Source organism: Triturus cristatus, chromosome 5_2 (assembly GCF_964204655.1).
Source record: "Triturus cristatus chromosome 5_2, aTriCri1.1, whole genome shotgun sequence".
NCBI lineage: Eukaryota > Metazoa > Chordata > Amphibia > Caudata > Salamandridae > Triturus > Triturus cristatus.
In genome coordinates this window covers 172,419,456-172,440,769 of record NC_140588.1, presented here as the reverse complement: position 1 = coordinate 172,440,769, position 21,314 = coordinate 172,419,456, and the positions used below count along the sequence as shown (strand labels likewise).

Sequence of the window (21,314 nt, the reverse complement as noted above, 5' to 3'; positions counted from 1 at the left end):
GTGTCTGGGGACTGGTGTTAGAACAGTAAATCTGATCCCTCCCGCAGTTTTTGCACTTTCACTAATGTTTGTGGGTTTGGAGTTTAAATAGTAAATCTGAGCATCCCACAGTTTTTGCAATTTCCTCAATATTTTGGGAATAGGTTCAGAATAGTAAATCACAACTTGACCAATTTACGGTACTTACCTAATGTTTTTGGGGCTGGGGTTAGAATAGTTAATTTAATCCCTTGCTCAATGTTATAACTCCCCCTAATATTTAGGACGCTGGAGTTAGAATTACAAATCAACCCCCTATCCCAATTCTTGTTATTTCCCTGATGTTTGTGAAACTGGATTTAAAATAGTAAATCATACCCATCCCCAAATGTATGCACCTTCCCTATTGTTTGTGGACTGGAAGTTGAATAGTACATTTGCTTCCTCCACCCATACATTTGCTTTTTCTTCGATGTTTGTGGGTTTGGAGTTAAAATAGTAAATTACGACTCCACAATTTATGTAACTTCCTTAATGTCTGTCAGACTTGAGTAAGAATAGTAAATGCCAGTGCTTCCCCAAATTGAATGACTTTCCCAAATGTTTGTGGTATAGGAATTAGGACAGTAACGCTGAGTGACCAATCTAATGTATGCACTTTCCCCAGTATTTCAGGGACTGGAGGTAGAGTATTAAATATGATGCTTCCCTCAATGAATGTAAATTCCTCAATGTTTGTGGGACTTGGGTTAGAATAGTAATTGGCACCCCTCTGATTTATACACTTGCCCCAATGTTTGGGACTGGAGTTGGAATAATAACTCTGACTCCTTTACCAATTTATGCACCCTCCCTAATGTTTGTGGGATTATATTTTGAATAGTAAATCTAACTCGCCTCCCAATTTTTGCAATTGCCTCGATGTTTTGGGTTTGGTTTTAAAAAAGTAATTCACAACCTGCCTGATTTCTGTAACTTACCTAATGCTTGTATGACTAGAGTTAGAATAGTAAGTTTCACCCCCCACCTAATAATTTCCCCTAATGTTCGTTAGGCTGGAGTTGAGATTATAAATCCAAACAATACATTGACTGGTGCGGGACCCAGGAGGATCCCCTCTTTGAAGCCCAGGGCTGTTCTGAACTGTTCGAAAAGATCTGGGGCAAATGGTTGAATCTACTGTCCTGATTAGTGTATGTATTCCTATGTGCCATGGTAAACTTGTTCTGGGGCAGAGTCTAGAGCCTACTCCTCAGATTCATGTCATCGCTTTCACTATTCTTGATCATCAAAGTATTGTGCTTGATTTTGCTGTCAATTTAAATGTTTGGTTCCTTCCAAATGTCAATAAATTTGATTATCAAAAAGAAAAATCAGAAAAATACATGCCTTTTCCCCAGTAGTTGTGAGACTGGAGATAGCATATTAAATCACATCACTCATGTTATTCACTTCCCCTGAGGATTATGTGATTGGAGTTAAAATAGTAAGTCTATAGCTGAAGGGGACTGACTTAAGCCCATCTGTGTGTATTGTTTGGTATAATGTTGTTGTTGGGTTGACAAAACTGAAAAGAGAGACTTCCATGTGAATATGTTCTTGAGCTTCAATTCTAATGTTTTCTGGTGTACGTATTTTTTGAGTTAATTACGTTGATTCTAGCATTGAAACCTCACAGCAATGGCGTAACGAAACTTGAGGGGTCCCCCCTGCAAAGAACATGGAGGGGCCCCCCTCCGGACCTACACTGGGGTGCTCAGGCCAAGGTACTGTGATGAGGGGGCTCCCCTGGATCTCGTCACCGCACACTGCAGGTTCTGCGGGGTCCTTTGTAACGCCACTGCCGCACAGGCATCCAAAACATAAAAATGGCTTAATACTAGATGACAAAAAAGTAAATTTGGCATAGTGAAATGCTGTTTCAAACCTAATTAGCTTATGAAATTTACGCTGCTTTATTTTTGGTGACGTTGGAAGTCAAAAGAATAAAACAGATGACATAGTTGTAACTGTGAAAACAACTTCACCATTCTTCTTGTGATGTGATTTACCAAATTGTTCTAGATTCCTTATTCTAGAACTGTGTTGGTGCATCCTTGCATACCTCTAAAACAGGGGAAGAATATTCAGGTTGATGGAAAACCTTAGGGATTTACGAAATTGCAACCCTTTGTGAAGGCATTGATTTTAAAAGGTGGTAGATGTGGTCTATCTTGTGGACAGGAACTAACAACAGTAAGCAAGATGAGGTGTTACTGCCAGAGAACAGTGTGACGCATGTCTGTGCATAAAAGTGATGATCAGTATCAGTGACATCAAATAATTCTTCATCCTATGAAATTGCTCCCATTCATTGATTTCGAATCTAGTTCCCTAATACTAGTATCTTACTATGAAACTCACAAGGTTTACAAAGTCGCCTTTTGCTTGCATACAGCCTCATCTTCACATCTGTTTTTCCCTATTGACCAAAATGGATGGCTTGTGAATGCTTAATAGTTTGCACCACAGTGTATGTCTATAAAAGAAACAAAGGCCTCGGTTTACTATCTTAAACATAACTGAACTCTACTTAAAAAAGCTGTTGGGCTGCATTGAGTGAACAATTAAAAAGGGAGGTGTTCCACATTCGTAAAGGGTCGTGTGTTGCTGATATAATTACAGGTATTTTCTGCAATGAGGGCATGGATGTTCAAGTAGGTGAGACCACCAGGACTGCACCCTTGATGATTGTGTGACTACAGGTTCCGCCTGCCTCCATCGTTCCCAATGGGGCTATAACAAGCCCCCATCTAAGATCTTGAGGCCAGTGTGCCCCTGAGGATTTGCAAGTTATTGTACTTGCATAATATTCAATACCACTATAAGAATAATAGGATACTGTCCTTATGTTTACATTAGGTATCTGCTTGTTTTGGTCCTGAGGAAAGCCACATGACCCGGGTGGGCGGGGTTGGCTGAAACATGTAGACCTTGAGAAAAATACAATTTAAGGGATTATTGTTTAAACTCCTGTGTACATCTTTCTGTTTTTAACTTTAGCCTAATTCCCGCACAAACTAATAAAATAGATTAGGCATTAGTGGTAATTTTAACTGTAAGAATCACAGATCCAATGAAGTTTCAAACTTAGAAGTGTTCCATCCTTTAGGCGGATGAGCACACCCTGACGCATTAGGTGTCGGGTGTGACAACCCGATGATGAAGGATGGTTAATTTAATCCCTTGCTCAATGTTATAACTTCCCCTAATATTTAGGACGCTGGAGTTAGAATTACAAATCAACCCCCTATCCCAATTCTTGTTATTTCCCTGATGTTTGTGAAACTGGATTTACAATAGTAAATCATACCCATCCCCAAATTTATGCACTTTCCCTATTGTTTGTGGACTGGAATTTGAATAGTACATTTGCTTCCTCCACCCACACATTTGTTTTTTCTTCGATGTTTGTGGGTTTGGAGTTAAAATAGTAAATTACGACTCCACAATTTATGTAACTTCCTTAATGTCTGTCAGACTTGAGTAAGAATAGTAAATGCCAGTGCTTCCCCAAATTTAATGACTTTCCCAAATGTTTTTGGTATAGGAATTAGGACAGTAACGCTGAGTGACCAATCTAATGTATGCACTTTCCCCAGTATTGCAGGGACTGGAGGTGGAGTATTAAATATGATGCTTCCCTCAATGTATGTAAATTCCTCAATGTTTGTGGGACTTGGGTTAAAATAGGAATTGGCACCCCTCTGATTTATACACTTGCCCCAATGTTTGGGACTGGAGTTGGAATAATAACTCTGACTCCTTTACCAAAATATGCACCCTCCCTAATGTTTGTGGGATTATATTTTGAATAGTAAATCTAACTTGCCTCCCAATTTTTGCAATTGCCTCGATGTTTTGGGTTTGGTTTTAAAAAAGTAATTCACAACCTGCCTGATTTCTGTAACTTACCTAATGCTTGCATGACTAGAGTTAGAATAGTAAGTTTCACCCCCCACCTAATAATTTCCCCTAATGTTCGTGAGGCTGGAGTTGAGATTATAAATCCGAACAATACGTTGACTGGTGCGGGACCCAGGAGGAACCCCTCTTTGAAGCCCAGGGCTGTCCTGAACTGTTCGAAAAGATCTGGGGCAAATGGTTTAATCTACTGTCCTGATTAGTTTATGTATTCCTATGTACCATGGTAAACTTGTTCTGGGGCAGAGTCTAGAGCCTACTCCTCAGATTCATGTCATCGCTTTCACTATTCTTGATCATCAAAGTATTGTGCTTGATTTTGCTGTCAATTTCAATGTTTGGTTCCTTCCAAATGTCAATAAATTTGATTATCAAAAAGAAAAATCCAAACAATACATGCCTTTTCCCCAGTAGTTGTGAGACTGGAGATAGCATATTAAATCACATCACTCATGTTATTCACTTTCGATGAGGATTATGTGATTGGAGTTAAAATAGTAAGTCTATAGCTGAAGGGGACTGACTTAAGCCCATCTGTGTTTATTGTTTGGTATAATGTTGTTGTTGGGTTGACAAAACTGAAAAGGGAGACTTCCATGTGAATATTTTCTTGTGCTTAAATTCTAATGTTTTCTGGTGTACGTATTTTTGAGTTAATTACGTTGATTCTAGCATTGAAACCTCAGAGCAATGGCGTAACGAAACTTGAGGGGTCCCCCCTGCAAAGAACATGGAGGGGCCCCCCTCCGGACCTACACTGGGGTGCTCAGGCCAAGGTACTGTGATGACGGGGCTCATCCTGGATCTCGTCACCGCACACTGCAGGTTCTGCGGGGTCCTTTGTTACGCCACTGCCGCACAGGCATCCAAAACATAAAAATGGCTTAATAATAGATGACAAAAAAGTAAATTTGGCATAGTGAAATGCTGTTTCAAACCTAATTAGCTTGTGAAATTTACGCTGCTTTATTTTTAGTGACGTTGGAAGTCAAAAGAATAAAACAGATGACATAGTTGTAACTGTGAAAACAACTTCACCATTCTTCTTGTGATGTGATTTACCAAATAGTTCTAGATTCCTTATTCTGGAACTGTGTTGGTGCATCCTTGCATACCTCTAAAACAGGGGAAGAAAATTCAGGTTGATGGAAAACCTTAGGGATTTACGAAATTGCAACCCTTTGTGAAGCTACTGATTTTAAAAGGTGGTAGATGTGGTCTCTCTTGTGGAGAGGAACTAACAACAGTAAGCAAGATGAGGTGTTACTGCCAGAGAACAGTGTGACGCATGTCTGTGCATAAAAGTGATGATCAGTATCAGTGACATCAAATAATTCTTCATCCTATGAATTTGCTCCCATTCATTGATTTCGAATCTAGTTCCCTAATACTAGTATCTTACTATGAAACTCACAAGGTTTACAAAGTCGCCTCTTGCTTGCATACAGCCTCATCTTCACATCTGTTTTTCCCTATTGACCAAAATGGATGGCTTGCGAATGCTTAATAGTTTGCACCACAGTGTATGTCTATAAAAGAAACTAAGGCCTCGGTTTACTATCTTAAACATAACTGAACTCTACTTAAAAAAGCTGTTGGGCTGCATTGAGTGAACAATTAAAAAGGGAGGTGTTCCACATTCGCAAAGGGTCGTGTGTTGCTGATATAATTACAGGTATTTTCTGCAATGAGGGCATGGATGTTCAAGTAGGTGAGACCACCGGGACTGCACCCTTGATGATTGTGTGACTACAAGGTCCGCCTGCCTCCATCGTTCCCTATGGGGCTATAACAAGCCCCCATCTAAGATCTTGAGGCCAGTGTGCCCCTGAGGATTTGCAAGTTATTGTACTTGCATATTATTCAATACCACTATAAGAATAATAGGATACTGTCCTTATGTTTACATTAGGCATCTGCTTGTTTTGGTCCTGAGGAAAGCCACATGACCCGGGCGGGCGGGGTTGGCTGAAACATGTAGACCTTGAGAAAAATACAATTTAAGGGATTATTGTTTAAACTCCTGTGTACATCTTTCTGTTTTTAACTTTACCCTAATTCCCGCACAAACTAATAAAATAGATTAGGCATTAGTGGTAATTTTAAATGTAAGAATCACAGATCCAATGAAGTTTCAAACCTAGAAGTGTTCCATCCTTTAGGCGGATGAGCCCACCCTGACGCATTAGGTGTCGGGTGTGACAACCCGATGATGAAGCATGGTTAATTTAATCCCTTGCTCAATGTTATAACTTCCCCTAATATTTAGGACGCTGGAGTTAGAATTACAAATCAACCCCCTATCCCAATTCTTGTTATTTCCCTGATGTTTGTGAAACTGGATTTACAATAGTAAATCATACCCATCCCCAAATTTATGCACTTTCCCTATTGTTTGTGGACTGAAATTTGAATAGTACATTTGCTTCCTCCACCCACACATTTGTTTTTTCTTCGATGTTTGTGGGTTTGGAGTTAAAATAGTAAATTACGACTCCACAATTTATGTAACTTCCTTAATGTCTGTCAGACTTGAGTAAGAATAGTAAATGCCAGTGCTTCCCCAAATTGAATGACTTTCCCAAATGTTTGTGGTATAGGAATTAGGACAGTAACGCTGAGTGACCAATCTAATGTATGCACTTTCCCCAGTATTGCAGGGACTGGAGGTAGAGTATTAAATATGATGCTTCCCTCAATGTATGTAAATTCCTCAATGTTTGTGGGACTTGGGTTAGAATAGTAATTGGCACCCTTCTGATTTATACACTTGCCCCAATGTTTGGGACTGGAGTTGGAATAATAACTCTGACTCCTTTACCAAAATATGCACCCTCCCTAATGTTTGTGGGATTATATTTTGAATAGTAAATCTAACTCGCCTCCCAATTTTTGCAATTGCCTCGATGTTTTGGGTTTGGTTATAAAAAAGTAATTCACAACCTGCCTGATTTCTGTAACTTACCTAATGCTTGCATGACTAGAGTTAAAATAGTAAGTTTCACCCCCCACCTAATAATTTCCCCTAATGTTCGTGAGGCTGGAGTTGAGATTATAAATCCGAACAATACGTTGACTGGTGCGGGACCCAGGAGTAACCCCTCTTTGAAGCCCAGGGCTGTCCTGAACTGTTCGAAAAGATCTGGGGCAAATGGTTGAATCTACTGTCCTGATTAGTGTATGTATTCCTATGTACCATGGTAAACTTGTTCTGGGGCAGAGTCTAGAGCCTACTCCTCAGATTCATGTCATCGCTTTCACTATTCTTGATCATCAAAGTATTGTGCTTGATTTTGCTGTCAATTTCAATGTTTGGTTCCTTCCAAATGTCAATAAATGTGATTATCAAAAAGAAAAATCCGAACAATACATGCCTTTTCCCCAGTAGTTGTGAGACTGGAGATAGCATATTAAATCACATCACTCATTTTATTAACTTTCGATGAGGATTATGTGATTGGAGTTAAAATAGTAAGTCTATAGCTGAAGGGGACTGACTTAAGCCCATCTGTGTGTATTGTTTGGTATAATGTTGTTGTTGGGTTGACAAAACTGAAAAGGGAGACTTCCATGTGAATATGTTCTTGAGCTTCAATTCTAATGTTTTCTGGTGTACGTATTTTTTAGTTAATTACGTTGATTCTAGCATTAAAACCTCACAGCAATGGCGTAACGAAACTTGAGGGGTCCCCCCTGCAAAGAACATGGAGGGGCCCCCCTCCGGACCTACACTGGAGTGCTCAGGCCAAGGTACTGTGATGGGGCATCAGTGGTAATTTTAACTGTAAGAATCACAGATCCAATGAAGTTTCAAACTTAGAAGTGTTCCATCCTTTAGGCGGATGAGCCCGCCTCGACGCATTAGGTGTCGGGTGTGACAACCCGATGATGAAGCATGCCACTAGTGGTTACTAGTGGGTGAGCGTCTCTTAAAAATAAAACAAATGAAAACACTTTTTTGAGACTTCAGTAATATTGGGTTCTACTTTTATGATTATTGAGTTTTTTCCAAAACAGTCTGCTGTGCACTATGACACAAACGCAAGCCAGAGAGGTGTTTAGTGTGGGATTTGTACAGGAAGTTCTCTTTTCAATATGCATACTCTCGCATAAGGGTAAGCAATGTAAGATAAGTCCTTTTGCACAAATCACATAGTGCCCGATTCACAGAACTAATTTAAGACAAAATCCTAAACTTAGTACCATTTTGGTATTCACAGAAGGCACTTACTCATTTTGGTATTCACAGAAGGCACTTACTCATTTCGGTATTCACAGAAGTTAGGAGTCCTAACTTTAGGACTCCTAAATGCCTTCTGTGAATACCGAAATTCTTAAAATTAGGATTTTTCTCAGTTTAGGAGTAGTAAAGTTAGGACTCCAAACTTTAGGACTCCTAAATGCCTTCTGTGAATACCGAAAGTACTGAAATTCTTAAAATTAGGATTTTTCTCAATTTAGGAGTAGTAAAGTTAGGAGTCCTAACTTTAGGACTCCTAAATGCCTTCTGTGAATACCGAAAGTCTTAAAATTAGGATTTTTCTCAGTTTAGGAGTAGTAAAGTTAGGAGTCCTAACTTTAGGACTCCTAAATGCCTTCTGTGAATACCGAAAGTCTTAAAATTAGGATTTTTCTCAGTTTAGGAGTAGTAAAGTTAGGAGTCCTAACTTTACTACTCCTAAACTGAGAAAAATCCTAATTTTAAGACTTTCGGTATTCACAGAAGGCATTTAGGAGTCCTAAAGTTAGGACTCCTAACTTCTGTGAATACCGAAATGAGTAAGTGCCTTCTGTGAATACCAAAATGAGTAAGTGCCTTCTGTGAATACCAAACTGGTAGTAAGTTTAGGATTTTGTCTTAAGTTAGTTCTGTGAATCGGGCCCATACTTTTTACGCATATAGTAACTGATATATCGTTTGCACAATTGTTTTCATCTCGTTTCACTGGGCATAATTATTTAATTCAGAGCCAGGTCAGGCTATTTCACTTGATCTGCCTTTGAGTAAAATCCCATAGGATGTTCTTGCTGATCTGCTCCAGAAATTGCCCTTTTGCATGAATTCCCTTTTGCATTTCCTGGGCAAACACATTTTAATCCTGCACACAGGACAAACTGTCGGCACTACAAACGTTTAATGCTGGCAATATGTTCAATGCTGCCATTTGCATCATGTTGCGTCCCAAGAACACCAACACAAACCTGTAGTATTTCTGTGCCACGACTCTCTTTCGTGATGTCATTTTGATTGAGTTTGTACCGTAATTAGAGGATTTTTTTGCATTTTTTTCAGTATGACCCATCGGTCTTTCACCGTTTCTTATAGTGAAAGGTGTTTCTTAAGAATTAACTTTCGACGCTGCAAAATTTGGCCATTTTTGCTGTGACAGTTGTTTTCAGAAGTGTTCAGCCTTTTACACAGCTAAAATTACAGAGCACAGTTGGGACCAGATTTACAAAGCTGTCACACAACGCAGCCCGGTACCCAAAGTTGCTGCACTGCGTTGCGTGACAGGGAGACAACAGGAAAGCACCATATCTACAGGCAAATGGCTCTACCCTTCTTTCTCCCAAAAGGTGGCATAAATCAAGCAGCCAAGCGCCACGCACGCACCTTTGCACCATAGTGGAAAGGTGTCTGCTTGAGTCTAGCATAGGTTCTGTACTGGAAAGGTACCCTTCCAATTCAAAATACAATGCTAAGACTAACTTTAAAACTTTTCCCGCTTTGGGTGTGCACTGTACAGTGCAGTATACATGCAAAGTGGAAAAAGTCAGGGGAAATAAATAATTTATCCTTTCTAATGCCTATTTTTAAGTGACGTTTAATTTTGGTGCAAAACCCTGGACTGGATTTATCGGTGTCACCTAACGCAGCTCAGCAACCAAAAATTCTAAGCTGCATTGTGTGAAAAGGAGAAGCAGGAGAGCACAATATCTACAGAGATATGGCATTCTCCTCCCCTCTCCCTAGCGCTGGTGCAGAATCTTATGCTGAGCGCCACACACACCTTTGAGCCATACTGCAAGGGTGTGTGCGTGAGTCTAGCATAGGTTTTGTGCTGGAAGTTCCTTTCCAGTACAAAATACAATGCTTTAGACAACTTTTAAAACTTGTCCTACTTTGTATGTGGCTGTAGAGTGCAGCACACATGCAAAGGCGTTATTTTTTACACAAAACCCTGCCTACGATTATTAGTAGATAGGGTTTTGCGTCAAAAACCATAGGTGGTTGCACAGGAAGGCTCATGTAGCACAGGAAGGCCCATGTATGACCCATGGGACACCCCTTTGATGCAGAGTTAAACTCCTACAACACCCTTGTGTCGCCCCCACATAACATATGGACACTGAACCAATATTTACTAAATTTGGAATGCAAAACAATGCTTGATACTTTGAATTAATGTTCTAATCTAACCTCAATCATTGGCACATTTTTGGTCAGGGCCACCATTATCTGAAAAAAACGTTATTTCAGGAAGCATTGGCAGTTCCTCCAAGTTACCATTCTCTGTGGAGTTCCTGCGTACCCTCTCTTTAGCCAAGTACACACGAAAGCAGGTGGAATGAACCTTGGTGCAAAAGGAATAGCATCATTCATTCATGTTAATGTCATTTTGTTTCTTTTTCAGTTTGTCGTAAAGCACACGTGTGTCTTTCTTGACAATGAGTAAATAGCACTGTCATAACATACATTGCAGTCACATGTATGAAATCATTACCTCCTGCAGATCGTGGACAGAGCATAAATGATCCAGAGTCCGTTCCAAATGTAGGTGACAGCCCACAGGGAAGAGGTCCATCCGGCAGGAGTGACCTCCAGTTTGTACCTGCCGGAGACATTGCTGGTCGTTGATAAGAATAGACCTGTGAATAGACATGATCCTGGATTACTCGAGAGTCCTGTGAGTCTTCATTGTCCATGAATGCAGAAGAACATTTTCTAGAGGCTTGAGGTATATGCAAGGGCGGCACCTCTGTTGAAGCGGAGGAGCGTCACCCCACTTAAATTACCCCCAAAGATGAAAAGTAAAATGGTAATCCATTGCCATTTTATTTTTCATCCTCCCGTCCTGAATCGAGCATCAGGACGGGGCAGGGCCGCTACTGAATGACAGCAGCAGGGACGAGGGTGGGCTGTTTGTGCACTGTTCAAAATGCTCATGTCTCTTTGGCTGGTCCTCTAGCAACGGCGGGCCAGACATGCACAATTTGAAACCTCTAACCCTGCTGTCTTAAGACAGCTGGGTTAGAGTAGGTGCTGGCCTCCAGGGCGCTGGAGAGCTCTGAGTGAGACCGCTCCCTCCAATCAGGGTGCTGCTGTCACAGCATGAGAGCAACGCCAGGATTGGTGCCCACTCTGCAGCATCCAGTTTCACAGAAAAGTTCTGGAGCAGAGGACGTCGGTTCAGGTATTTTTTATTTTTAATATTAATATATGCGCACTCACCCGTCGTCCCCCCACCCTCCATAGATGTTATATACAATCAATTGTTGCAGAGAAAGGGACATAAATAATACATTCTTGAAGGGCAGCTATCCAGTGCTTAATTTGTGCCGGTGTTTGCTGGTGCTCGGCAGCAGCCTATTTTCAGCAGAACATATCAATTTAGAAATAGCAGTACACCCAAAGGCCATTAGTACTAGCATTTTGGAGTACTGGCAGGGGCAGTTGGTGGTGGAAGCTGCACTTGCATTATTAGCAATACATTGGACCCTGGCACTTAGGTTTTTTCGAAATTAGGCAATGCAGCTCTCAGGAATTAAAATAGGAACAGTGCCTGACATTTACCTGCGTCTCAGCACACCCCAACTGTCCTCGTATTGTTTTTAATATCGAGGGAACCTGCCTTGCTGAAAGATTTCGCAAAAGTCCATCGTCAGTTTTGAAGAGGAGAAGGGCTTAAATATGGCATCTCCATCCCGTAAATAATCTTGCCAAAGAATGCGTTTGAAAAAATAATTAGCACATCTTTCTGAAGTATGTTTCCAACAAACCAACAGGAAGCTATAAACATTGTTTCCCATTTCTGTACTGTGATTGCATACAAAATAACAACTTTTGGAAAAAGTATATGTATCTAATAGAAAACTATAAACAAAAAGCTCCTCTTTCTGCACTATAATCGGTTACAAAGTATTTAAAAACATTTTTGGGGTAACCAGTAGATTAGCTCCTGCTGGTCATTTATCTACTTGAAGAAAGGGATAAACAAGCTACCTGGCCTCAAACAAGAGGGGACAGTGCACTTAGAAGAGACGGGAGAGGAAGGACCAGTGCTCTAAATAGGTAGTGAGTACCTGCACTTCCTTATTTTGAGAGGGCGAGTAGCAGCACTTCTCAGCATAGGTGCTATACTTTTCATTGGGCAGAAGTGGCACTTCGTGACAGGGGAGTAACAGGGTTCAATGTCCAAAGTGCGGTTTATATGCCGCAAATATTGTGCATATGTTTGTTACTTGCCCTCTGTGGGCGCCATTTTGGAAGGAATTTAGACATATCTCTAAGGCTCTCCTTGGGTTGGATTTCTCTTTTACTCCACAGGAGATCATGTTGGGCCATAAGATAGAACCTGACTCTGCACGGCGATCCCTTTCCGCTATCATTTTAGTTGCTGCACGACTTGCCATATCAAGGGCTTGGGTCTCTCCGACCCGGTAGTGCTGTAGAATGGTGGGCTATCCTAATGGAAATTTTTAAAAGGGAGAAAGCCCTGGCAAAAATCAGAGGCACACGTTCACTGATGAAATTTAATTCCATCTGGTATAGACTGACACACGCTTGTGATAGTACAGTATGATTTTCCTTTAATTCTAAATTATTCTTTTTTTACCTGTTATTCTAGTTGTATATGCAACTTTCTGCTTTTGATATGAAATACCAGTCATGTATCGGAAAGGCCACACTGTAATTCATTTATGTTTGTCGAATGTATTCTTTGCTATCGATAAAAATATTTTAAACAAAAAAAAGGACAGAAGTGGCAGAGTACCTGCACTTATAATTTTCCATTTGAAGCCCCGAAAAGGACGGACAGAACCTTTGTCACATCAACGTGGCTTGGAGTCATGTCCATAACAAGTTTCAGAGCTTCTAGCCTCGTTATCAAGGGGACTGCTCTGCACCCTGCAGCCAAGACCGTGGCTTCCGGCCAAGAAGTCGGTCAGCATCAGTATCCTCACTAGGATTGGAGGGCCGCTGGGCATCCTATCAAAGGAAGTGGGGAGTACATTTGTATTGGGTAGAGAAAGCATATAAATGTTGTTCCCCCATCCCATACAACCCATGGAGCTTCCAACAGAGAGTAATGCCCTGTGTTATGAGCTTACTGACATTTTGACAGATATCTTCGGGGCTTGCAGTACAAAGTAACTTCACCGGTTTTATTACACACATATTGACAGATGGCCACGTGCACTATTGAGTGCACAGAGTTCTGATGCAAAATAATTCAGACATGTTTATTGACATGAGGTGTGCGTACTCTTATAAAAAGTTTGTATCTGATACTAACTACACAAATTAAGGAATTGCGTAATCATATATCTGTGGTATGTGTATCACCAAGTCGCTTTGAAACAAGCACAGTAGCTTTTTTTTATAGTAAATAAACATTTCGTTTTTGTACTGTAAAAGACTCAGATGTATTCATCAGTAACGTGGTATCTTGTTTATCCACTCTGGTTCTCATATTTTTGTCCCACGAACAAGACTTGCATATGATGGAGACTGGTTAGACCAGAACGAATGACATTACATTGATGCCAAGAAGGTGTGATGGGAGACATTATTGACAGGCTGATATAATACTGGTGTCAAATTCCACACATGCCACAGTACTGGCATGTGGATGGGTGGGAGTCAGGCCAGGAATGTATGAGGTTGAACTTTATTTCATCTAAAACTGTGGCGCCCGAGCATAGAGCGTGCACGATAAGCATACAATTAGCAATGCTTAGTTTTGCTTTGCAGGAGTTAGTGACACTTCCCCAGTTACATTATTGTTTCCTTCCCACACGCTTTTGACTTTGAGTTTGATCAAGCGCTTCACAGATGTATTTGAAAGTCTCAGGAAATACCTTTGAATAGTATCCAGGTCGGTACATTTTATTTGTCATGGAGTAAGCGCCTGCCCTGTCGCTTTTAGTGCTTGCAGTGATAACATTGAATAGAATTTAACATTGTTGTGACCTTGTGTGTTGTAACTGGTCCTCATGTAAAGCGCGGCAATACCTTCGGGTCGAGTTTGCGCTATATGAAACTGCAAAGAATAAAAAATAAATTGCGATTCTGTAATCAGTCACCGAGGCATGTGCATCTTGGTGATGTAGGAGGTCAGGCTGGAAGAGGCATCTCTTGGTCTACAACTACCCGGGGTTGCTAGCCATCCAGGCCACGCCATCCGCAGAGGGTTGCAGAAGGTGAAACAAATGAATTAACAGGTTTCAAACCAGGAGTGGCACAGTAGTGTTTACAAGTTGTCAAGATTATCTTCCAGGACATTCTAGGGCCTCGTATATCTTTTTATTTTTATTTTTTATTAAGCAAATACATAGGGTAATCAATAATATACCGAATCACTAATCAATATTTAATCAACAATTTACATCTTTCATTGAGGTATTAAGTTCAAATATGGGCATTAAAATGAATCTTTGAGCGACTTTAAAAACTTCCAATAAAGTGCTGATGTGCCTGAGATTACGCATATTCTGATACTCCTAGCAGCCATATTATTTGACATTTGGAGTAAAGTGCAATACATTAATACATTTCCAAGAAGGTGCAGATGTGCCCAAAATATGCATACTTTCATTTTCCTATAAACAATATTTTTCCATATATATATATATATCCCAGCTCGGTCTCCACTTTACTGCATCCGAAGCACTCACGGGTGGGTGCGGTTAGCGGTAGTGGACGCCGCTTTAAATTAAAGCTCAAATTCTCCTTCTTCAACGAAGAATTACCGCACTCAGGGGGGCATTGAACGTTACTTCTTTATTCAATGGCCAAACTGCAGACAACAAACAAAACAAACGCGTTTCGGCGAAAGCCTTCTTCGGTGTTCATTACACATTGAAAGAGGGCATGTTTAAAAGCGTGATCATGGAGCTGCAAAATCAAGAAAGGACAATATACATTTGTCTAACATGGGGGCCATTTTGAAGTAATGCATTCAATTCATTCATGCATAACATTGCAATTACTATTCACATGTTTAATAAACTTAAAATAGCGAAAACACTGAAATATCGCCGTGTATCGGCATATTAGACCCCCTGATCGTCATACATCTCCAAAGTCAAGAAGGGACCAATTTACACTTATCAAAAGTATCGCCGTGTATCGGCATTCGATTATTTAATTGATTCAGCCGTGTATCGGCATACGTCCCTTCTTGTCACTATTCTTATCACGCTGGAATCAACACAATTAAATCAAAAACCATTACATTAACACAAATATTATCTGAATTTATATGGATACAGCAAGAAAATTCATGAACTAAATGTATCTACAGGACTACCTTCATCTATGAGCCTAAGTGAACTACAAGCTCCTCTCCACTGTTGAGTCCTCTAGGATACTTAGTCTGTAAGTCAATAATGTATCTTGACTCAAGTCTTCTTAAACTGCGTGTTCTATTGCCACCCCTTATATTTACAGGAACATAGTCAAGTCCAAAATACTGCAATAAATTTCTGTTGCTTTGGTGACAATCTGCAAAGTGGCGTGCCACAGGATATGCCATATCCACTTTGTCTATGGCCCTTAAGTGTTCCAAAATCCTGATTTTTAACTGATGTATTGTACTGCCTATATAGCGTAATCCACAAGGACACACTAGGCAGTAAACTGCAAAGGGGGTACTGCAGGTCAAGAATTTAGTTATCATCCTTATTCTTTTGGTATCAGGTATGTTATATGATAGGACTCTTCTACTGTTCGAACAGGCTTTACACCTATTACAAGGAAAAAATCCTTTCATATCTTTTAGAGTACCTCTCTGTTCAGGGATTTTCTCAAGATGGCTTTTTACCAGCATGTCTCGTAGTGACCTCGCCTTTTTAAAGGTCACTAGAGGGAAGGGCGGAATATCCTCACTGATGACAGTGTCTGTTTTGAGGTTGTGCCAATATTTTCTTAACATCCGTTTTAAATAATTGGCTTCTGAAGAATAAGGGGTAACCATCCGGAATTTACCCTTTTCTTGTGTCTCATCCTGTACAGTTTTATCCATAAGCAATGTGTTTCTTGGAATCTTTCTCACTTTTTCTAGAGTTTTTTCTAGAGTCTGTGGTTCATATCCTCTTCCAATGAATCTCGCCATACATTCCGAAGCAGCTGCCTCAAAATCTATCTCCCTGGTGCTATTTCTTTTTAATCTCAAAAATTCACCATACGGGATACTCTGAATGAGTTTGGGCGGATGGTTACTAGTCGCGAACAGTGTGGAGTTCCCTGCCGTTAATTTGCGATATAATGCAGTCTGTATTTTGCCATCATCAATGAACACCCGTAGGTCCAGGTAGTCCGCTGCCACCGGACTCACTGTGCCAGAGAAGTGCAGATTGAGGTTATTGTTATTGAGGACATCAATATATTTATACGCTGAATCTATTGTCCCTTGCCACACAATGAACAGGTCATCGATATATCGATGCCATTCCGCAACTCTCCCACTGTTCTGACCTTCATAGGTTTTGGGCACCTGCTCCTCCCACCAGCCTACGAACAAGTTCGCATAGCTGGGCGCAAAGCAGGTGCCCATTGCCGTGCCCGACTTCTGTCTGTAATGTTGAGCTTCAAACAAAAAGATATTATTTTCCAGACAAAATCTCAGAAACTCAATCAACATCAAATTGTGTTCCGCATAGCGGAGTTGACGTTTGTTAAGATAGAACTGTACAGCCTCTATGCCATGTCCATGTTCTATACATGTGTATAGGCTGGTTATATCTAAAACCATCAACAAGTAGGATGAGTCCCATTTCATGTTAGATATTTTGTTCAGAAAATCCTTAGTGTCCTTAACATATGAGTGGAGTTGCATTACAAAAGGAAACAAAAAATGATTAATAAACATAGATAGATGTTCTGTCAGACTGTTCACAGATGACACGATGGGTCTACCAGGAGGATCCATATTGTCCTTATGTAATTTAGGAATATGGTAAAAAGTGGGTATCATAGGATTGTTACTTTGAAGAAACATATGTTCATCTGTACCCAACATAGCTTTCATGTACCATTTTTGGATTAGTCTATCATAGACCTTAGTGCTTTGTATATATGCCTCCTTAGTCGTTTTTTCGTAATATTTCTCGTCTGAGAGTTGTCGTAATGCCTCGTTGCAGTACTGATCCCTGGTCTGCAGGACAACATTGCCACCTTTGTCAGAGGGTTTAATTATTATTGTTTTATCACTCATTAGATTTTGTAATGCTGATTGTTCTGCATTCGTTAAATTACTCTTTTTCTGATGTCTGTTCTTGCTTGACCTAAATTGTAAAAGATCTTTGACCATTGCATCTGAGAAGACGTCGATAGCGTCAAAGGGCATTTGGGGATTAAATAGAGATGTGGGTTTGAACGGACTTTCTTCTCTTTCCTGTTCGATTCCCACTTCCCTAGCTCTTTCAGCCGTATTTAACTGGATCGTTGGGTCCATTGTGTCTTCCGATCTTAGATTTTCCAGTACTTCAATAGCTGTCAAATCCTGCCCTGTGAGTACATCTGTGGCTGTTATTCTGAGACCAATTTTGGGAGCCCGTATGTTAGATCTCAATTTAAAGTATTTATGAAGTTTCAACTTTCGTATAAAACAAAAGAGGTCAATACGTGTCTGGGTATATTCAAGATAGTTACTAGGACAGAAAGTCAAACCCATACTTAGGACTTTCTTTTCAATATCCGTGAGAATTTTATCGGTCAGATTGACTACTGTTAGATTTGTTGCATCTATTACCGTTTGCCCGATTTCTTGTTTCGACCTCCTCATGTTCGTGGCTTGCCTCGTCCTACCCTCCTGTGAGCGTCGCGTTCTTCTTCGCTTCCTTCCGGTGGTTTGTTTTTGCCACCGCGCAACCAGGATTGGCGGATTATTTGGAACTCGTCGTGAAAAGGGGTAGTGGTTTTTCTCCCTTCTCCCTTCTCCTATTCCTCGTGCTTGTTCATCACTGGACTCATTTTCTGTGAGGTCTGATTCAGAGGTCTCCACCCTTAGAGAGATTGGCTGCTTAGATTGTAGATTATATTCTTTTCTTGGGCCATCGAATTTACGGGCAAAGGTTAGAATTCTTCCTTGTAGATAATCGCACTTTTAAACATGCCCTCTTTCAATGTGTAATGAACACCGAAGAAGACTTTCGCCGAAACGCGTTTGTTTTGTTTGTTGTCTGCAGTTTGGCCATTGAATAAAGAAGTAACGTTCAATGCCCCCCTGAGTGCGGTAATTCTTCGTTGAAGAAGGAGAATTTGAGCTTTAATATATATATATATATATCTAGAAATGCCTCACTCCACAGGCTGGCGTAAACTCTGGTTGCTGGGCACTGCTGACACTCACGTGTAAGTGGTGAGGACTGATGTGGCTTAATTAATACCTTTTTAGGTCTCACCTGGCGTAGGCTGCGCGCATGCGCAGTCTCGCTGGTGAGATTTAGTGTTAACAGGGTATTTTCTGTAAGGGGCTTTAAGCCCCGCCCCTCTGTTCCATTGGCCGGCGTCACCGTTTATGCTAAACGGTGGCCAGCCATTGGAACAGAGGTGTCGATGACGTTTTTGCTTCGCTTTTCAAGCCGTCCCATTTGGACGGACTCGCTTGCCTTGCATTGGTTGCAAAAGGTTTCTTATCTTTATGGGACCAAACACATGGCCCCATAAAGACAAGAAACTTTTGGCAGGCGAGGCCGGCAGAAAAAGCCAAGCAAATACGTCATGGCGAGCGCTTGGTTTAAATGATCCGGTCTGTGGATGAATAGCCTCCAGACAGGGCTGCGATGGACCCGCGCGCACCCAGACACGTGTCCACTTCGCACTGAAGCCGCTCGCGCTAGGGAGATAGAACGCGAGCGGCGCTGCAAGCGTGGCCGTCGTCTTAGTGCAGATGGAGCTTTGCCCGGGAACGGTAAAGTCTAGTGCTAGGTGGCCCATTGAATGAGACATTTTTGTAGGTCGATCTTATTTCTCTTCAGCCGAACCCTTCATTGAATTACCCAGGGCACAGAGGGTTCGTGAAGGACTCCAGTAGGAAAATAATACATGGCAAATTGTATGTTCTGTCTCCCAAATGAGGGCCTGTCACCCGACGAGAGACAGTTGAGAGAGCCAGCAGCCCTGCCATTAGCACATCAGTCGTCACGTGCGCTCTAGGTCCCCTCACCCACAGTCACTTCATGCTTTCTTGGCTGCAGCTGGAAGGAGGCTGTATGTTTTCACATTTCAATCATTGCATCCTTCCTGGAAGGTCCCCGCGCGTGCAGGGGCTGTGGACCGGCGGCATGTTTACCATCGCTGTGCGTTCACCCGGGGAACATTGGTGCCCAGAGTTATTTTTTTTTTTTTAGTGTTCTGGGAGAATCATATCGTATACTGAACAGTCCCTGGGTGCGGTGGCGGTGAAGAGCGATGCACTGTCAGACGTGCTATACTCTTGCGAGTAGGAGGCCTCGTTCGTGGGGTCCTTGCCATGGCGGGAGGAAGGCATGCCTCAGCAGGAATCAATAGGTCTCGCATTTACGTGAGTTTAAGCTATTGGCATTATAAATGACAATGCCTTTTATTTATGTTTTAAAAATAAAAATAAAAGGCATTGTTATTTACGATGCCAATAGCTCAAACTTGTTTAGGCATGTCAACCTCTGGCCACATTCAGTGTGCCTACAGGAGCCCTTTAACTTTATGTTCCCCGGTTGAAGATGTTTTATTGTCTCTTACTAGATACTTTGCGTCCTTTCATACCTTGTGCACGACTGGACTTGTGTTTATCCCACATTTTAGTGCATCCTTAGTGGTGCACAGCGTGAGTTAGGCCTAGCAGTGTGTGGAATGGAGCCCACAGTAAGGCCAAGTCCCGCTACAGCTGTTGGGTGAATGGAGAAAACTAACATTAACTTTTCTGGAACAATAGCTCAGTGAGCTGAAATTCGTCCACCTGTAAAATGCAGTACCCTGAAGGTCCTGAGTTGAAACTCTACTCAGCCTTCCCTCCTTACGAGTAGTTTAAATTGGGTTACAGTTTCATTGTGTTATTCATAGTTCATAAAACAGCTGAAGTGCGGCACGTAGCGCTATGCAAAAACAAGATTATTGTCAGTTAACCCATGAGTTGTCTTAGCATTCAAGCCGTGTTCCCTCAGAGCATGCTAACGGCAGTGATTATGCGGTTATCGACGTGAGGTGGATTTCCAGCCACCTGCCAAGGATGGTTGCACTTGGCGGTGTGAGGAGTTAAGCGAGTTATCGCTATTTTCGGAGCTCCTCTTAATCGTACAAAGTGCAGTCGGAGTTGTAATTGGGGCTTTCAGAGAGGCGTGATTTAAACGTTTATTCAACCTGCCATAGTTATTATGTACGGCTGCAGGGGCGGGCTGAAGTTGATTTATAATCAGAGCACCTGAAATTATGTGGCAGGAGAGGGCCAAATTATGTGGTATGGCTGAGTAAATTATGCGGTAAAAAGGCACATGATGCGGCTTAATGTGTAATATTTTGTGATACTATTACTTTATTATTTTGTCCTTTACACACTTCTTAAGACTCGTCTGGGCTTTGGTTGCACCTCATGAGTACCAGTTTAGAACCCAAATGCAGCAATAAGCAACAGAAATGTAACCAGTCAACCTTTGCAAAAGACTTTCCATTGCACGCAAAACGTGTCGCTTCGTTGTTATTAACCCTTTTAACAATTTGCGCTAGAAACAACATTTTTGTTTGTTGAAATCTACAGATTATGCAGCAAATGATGAGATGTGTGGCAAATGTGTCAGATCAATAATTATGCAGAAAAGAGCAGTGGCCGCACAATCACATAATTCCAGTGGCCCTGCTTAAAACAGTGTGTTATGCTGTTGAGTGATTTTGCGGTTTTCCTACTGGAGACATTACTGTCTGTGGTTCAAGAAAGCCCCCATCCGTTGAGCCAAAAGCGCAAATGCGCACATCGATGACGTCTCATTTTTGTTGTGCGCTGTATTAGACGTGCCGTTTGCTAGCTGACATCAACCTCAGTAATAACTTCTGAAGTGAATCTGTTCCATGCACTTGTTTATGAAAGGGAATAGGTGTGGACAAGTTATTAGAGATACATTTTCTTATTAAACAAGCATTTGCAATGCAATAGGTCTCGCATTTACGAGAGTTT

The 21,314-nt window shown here is 41.2% G+C and overlaps 1 protein-coding gene across 1 annotated transcript in view; it reads right to left on the bottom strand.

The window, feature by feature from the left end:
* The window catches only part of LOC146822752 (uncharacterized), a 381,837-nt gene that overhangs the window by 309,811 nt on the left and 50,712 nt on the right, over positions 1 to 21,314 (bottom strand). Inside the window, exon 2 of the mRNA XM_085606938.1 lies at positions 10,668 to 10,812. Within this exon, the coding sequence (XP_085463064.1) occupies positions 10,668 to 10,812 (145 nt within the window). The remainder of the gene's footprint in view (positions 1 to 10,667; positions 10,813 to 21,314) is intronic.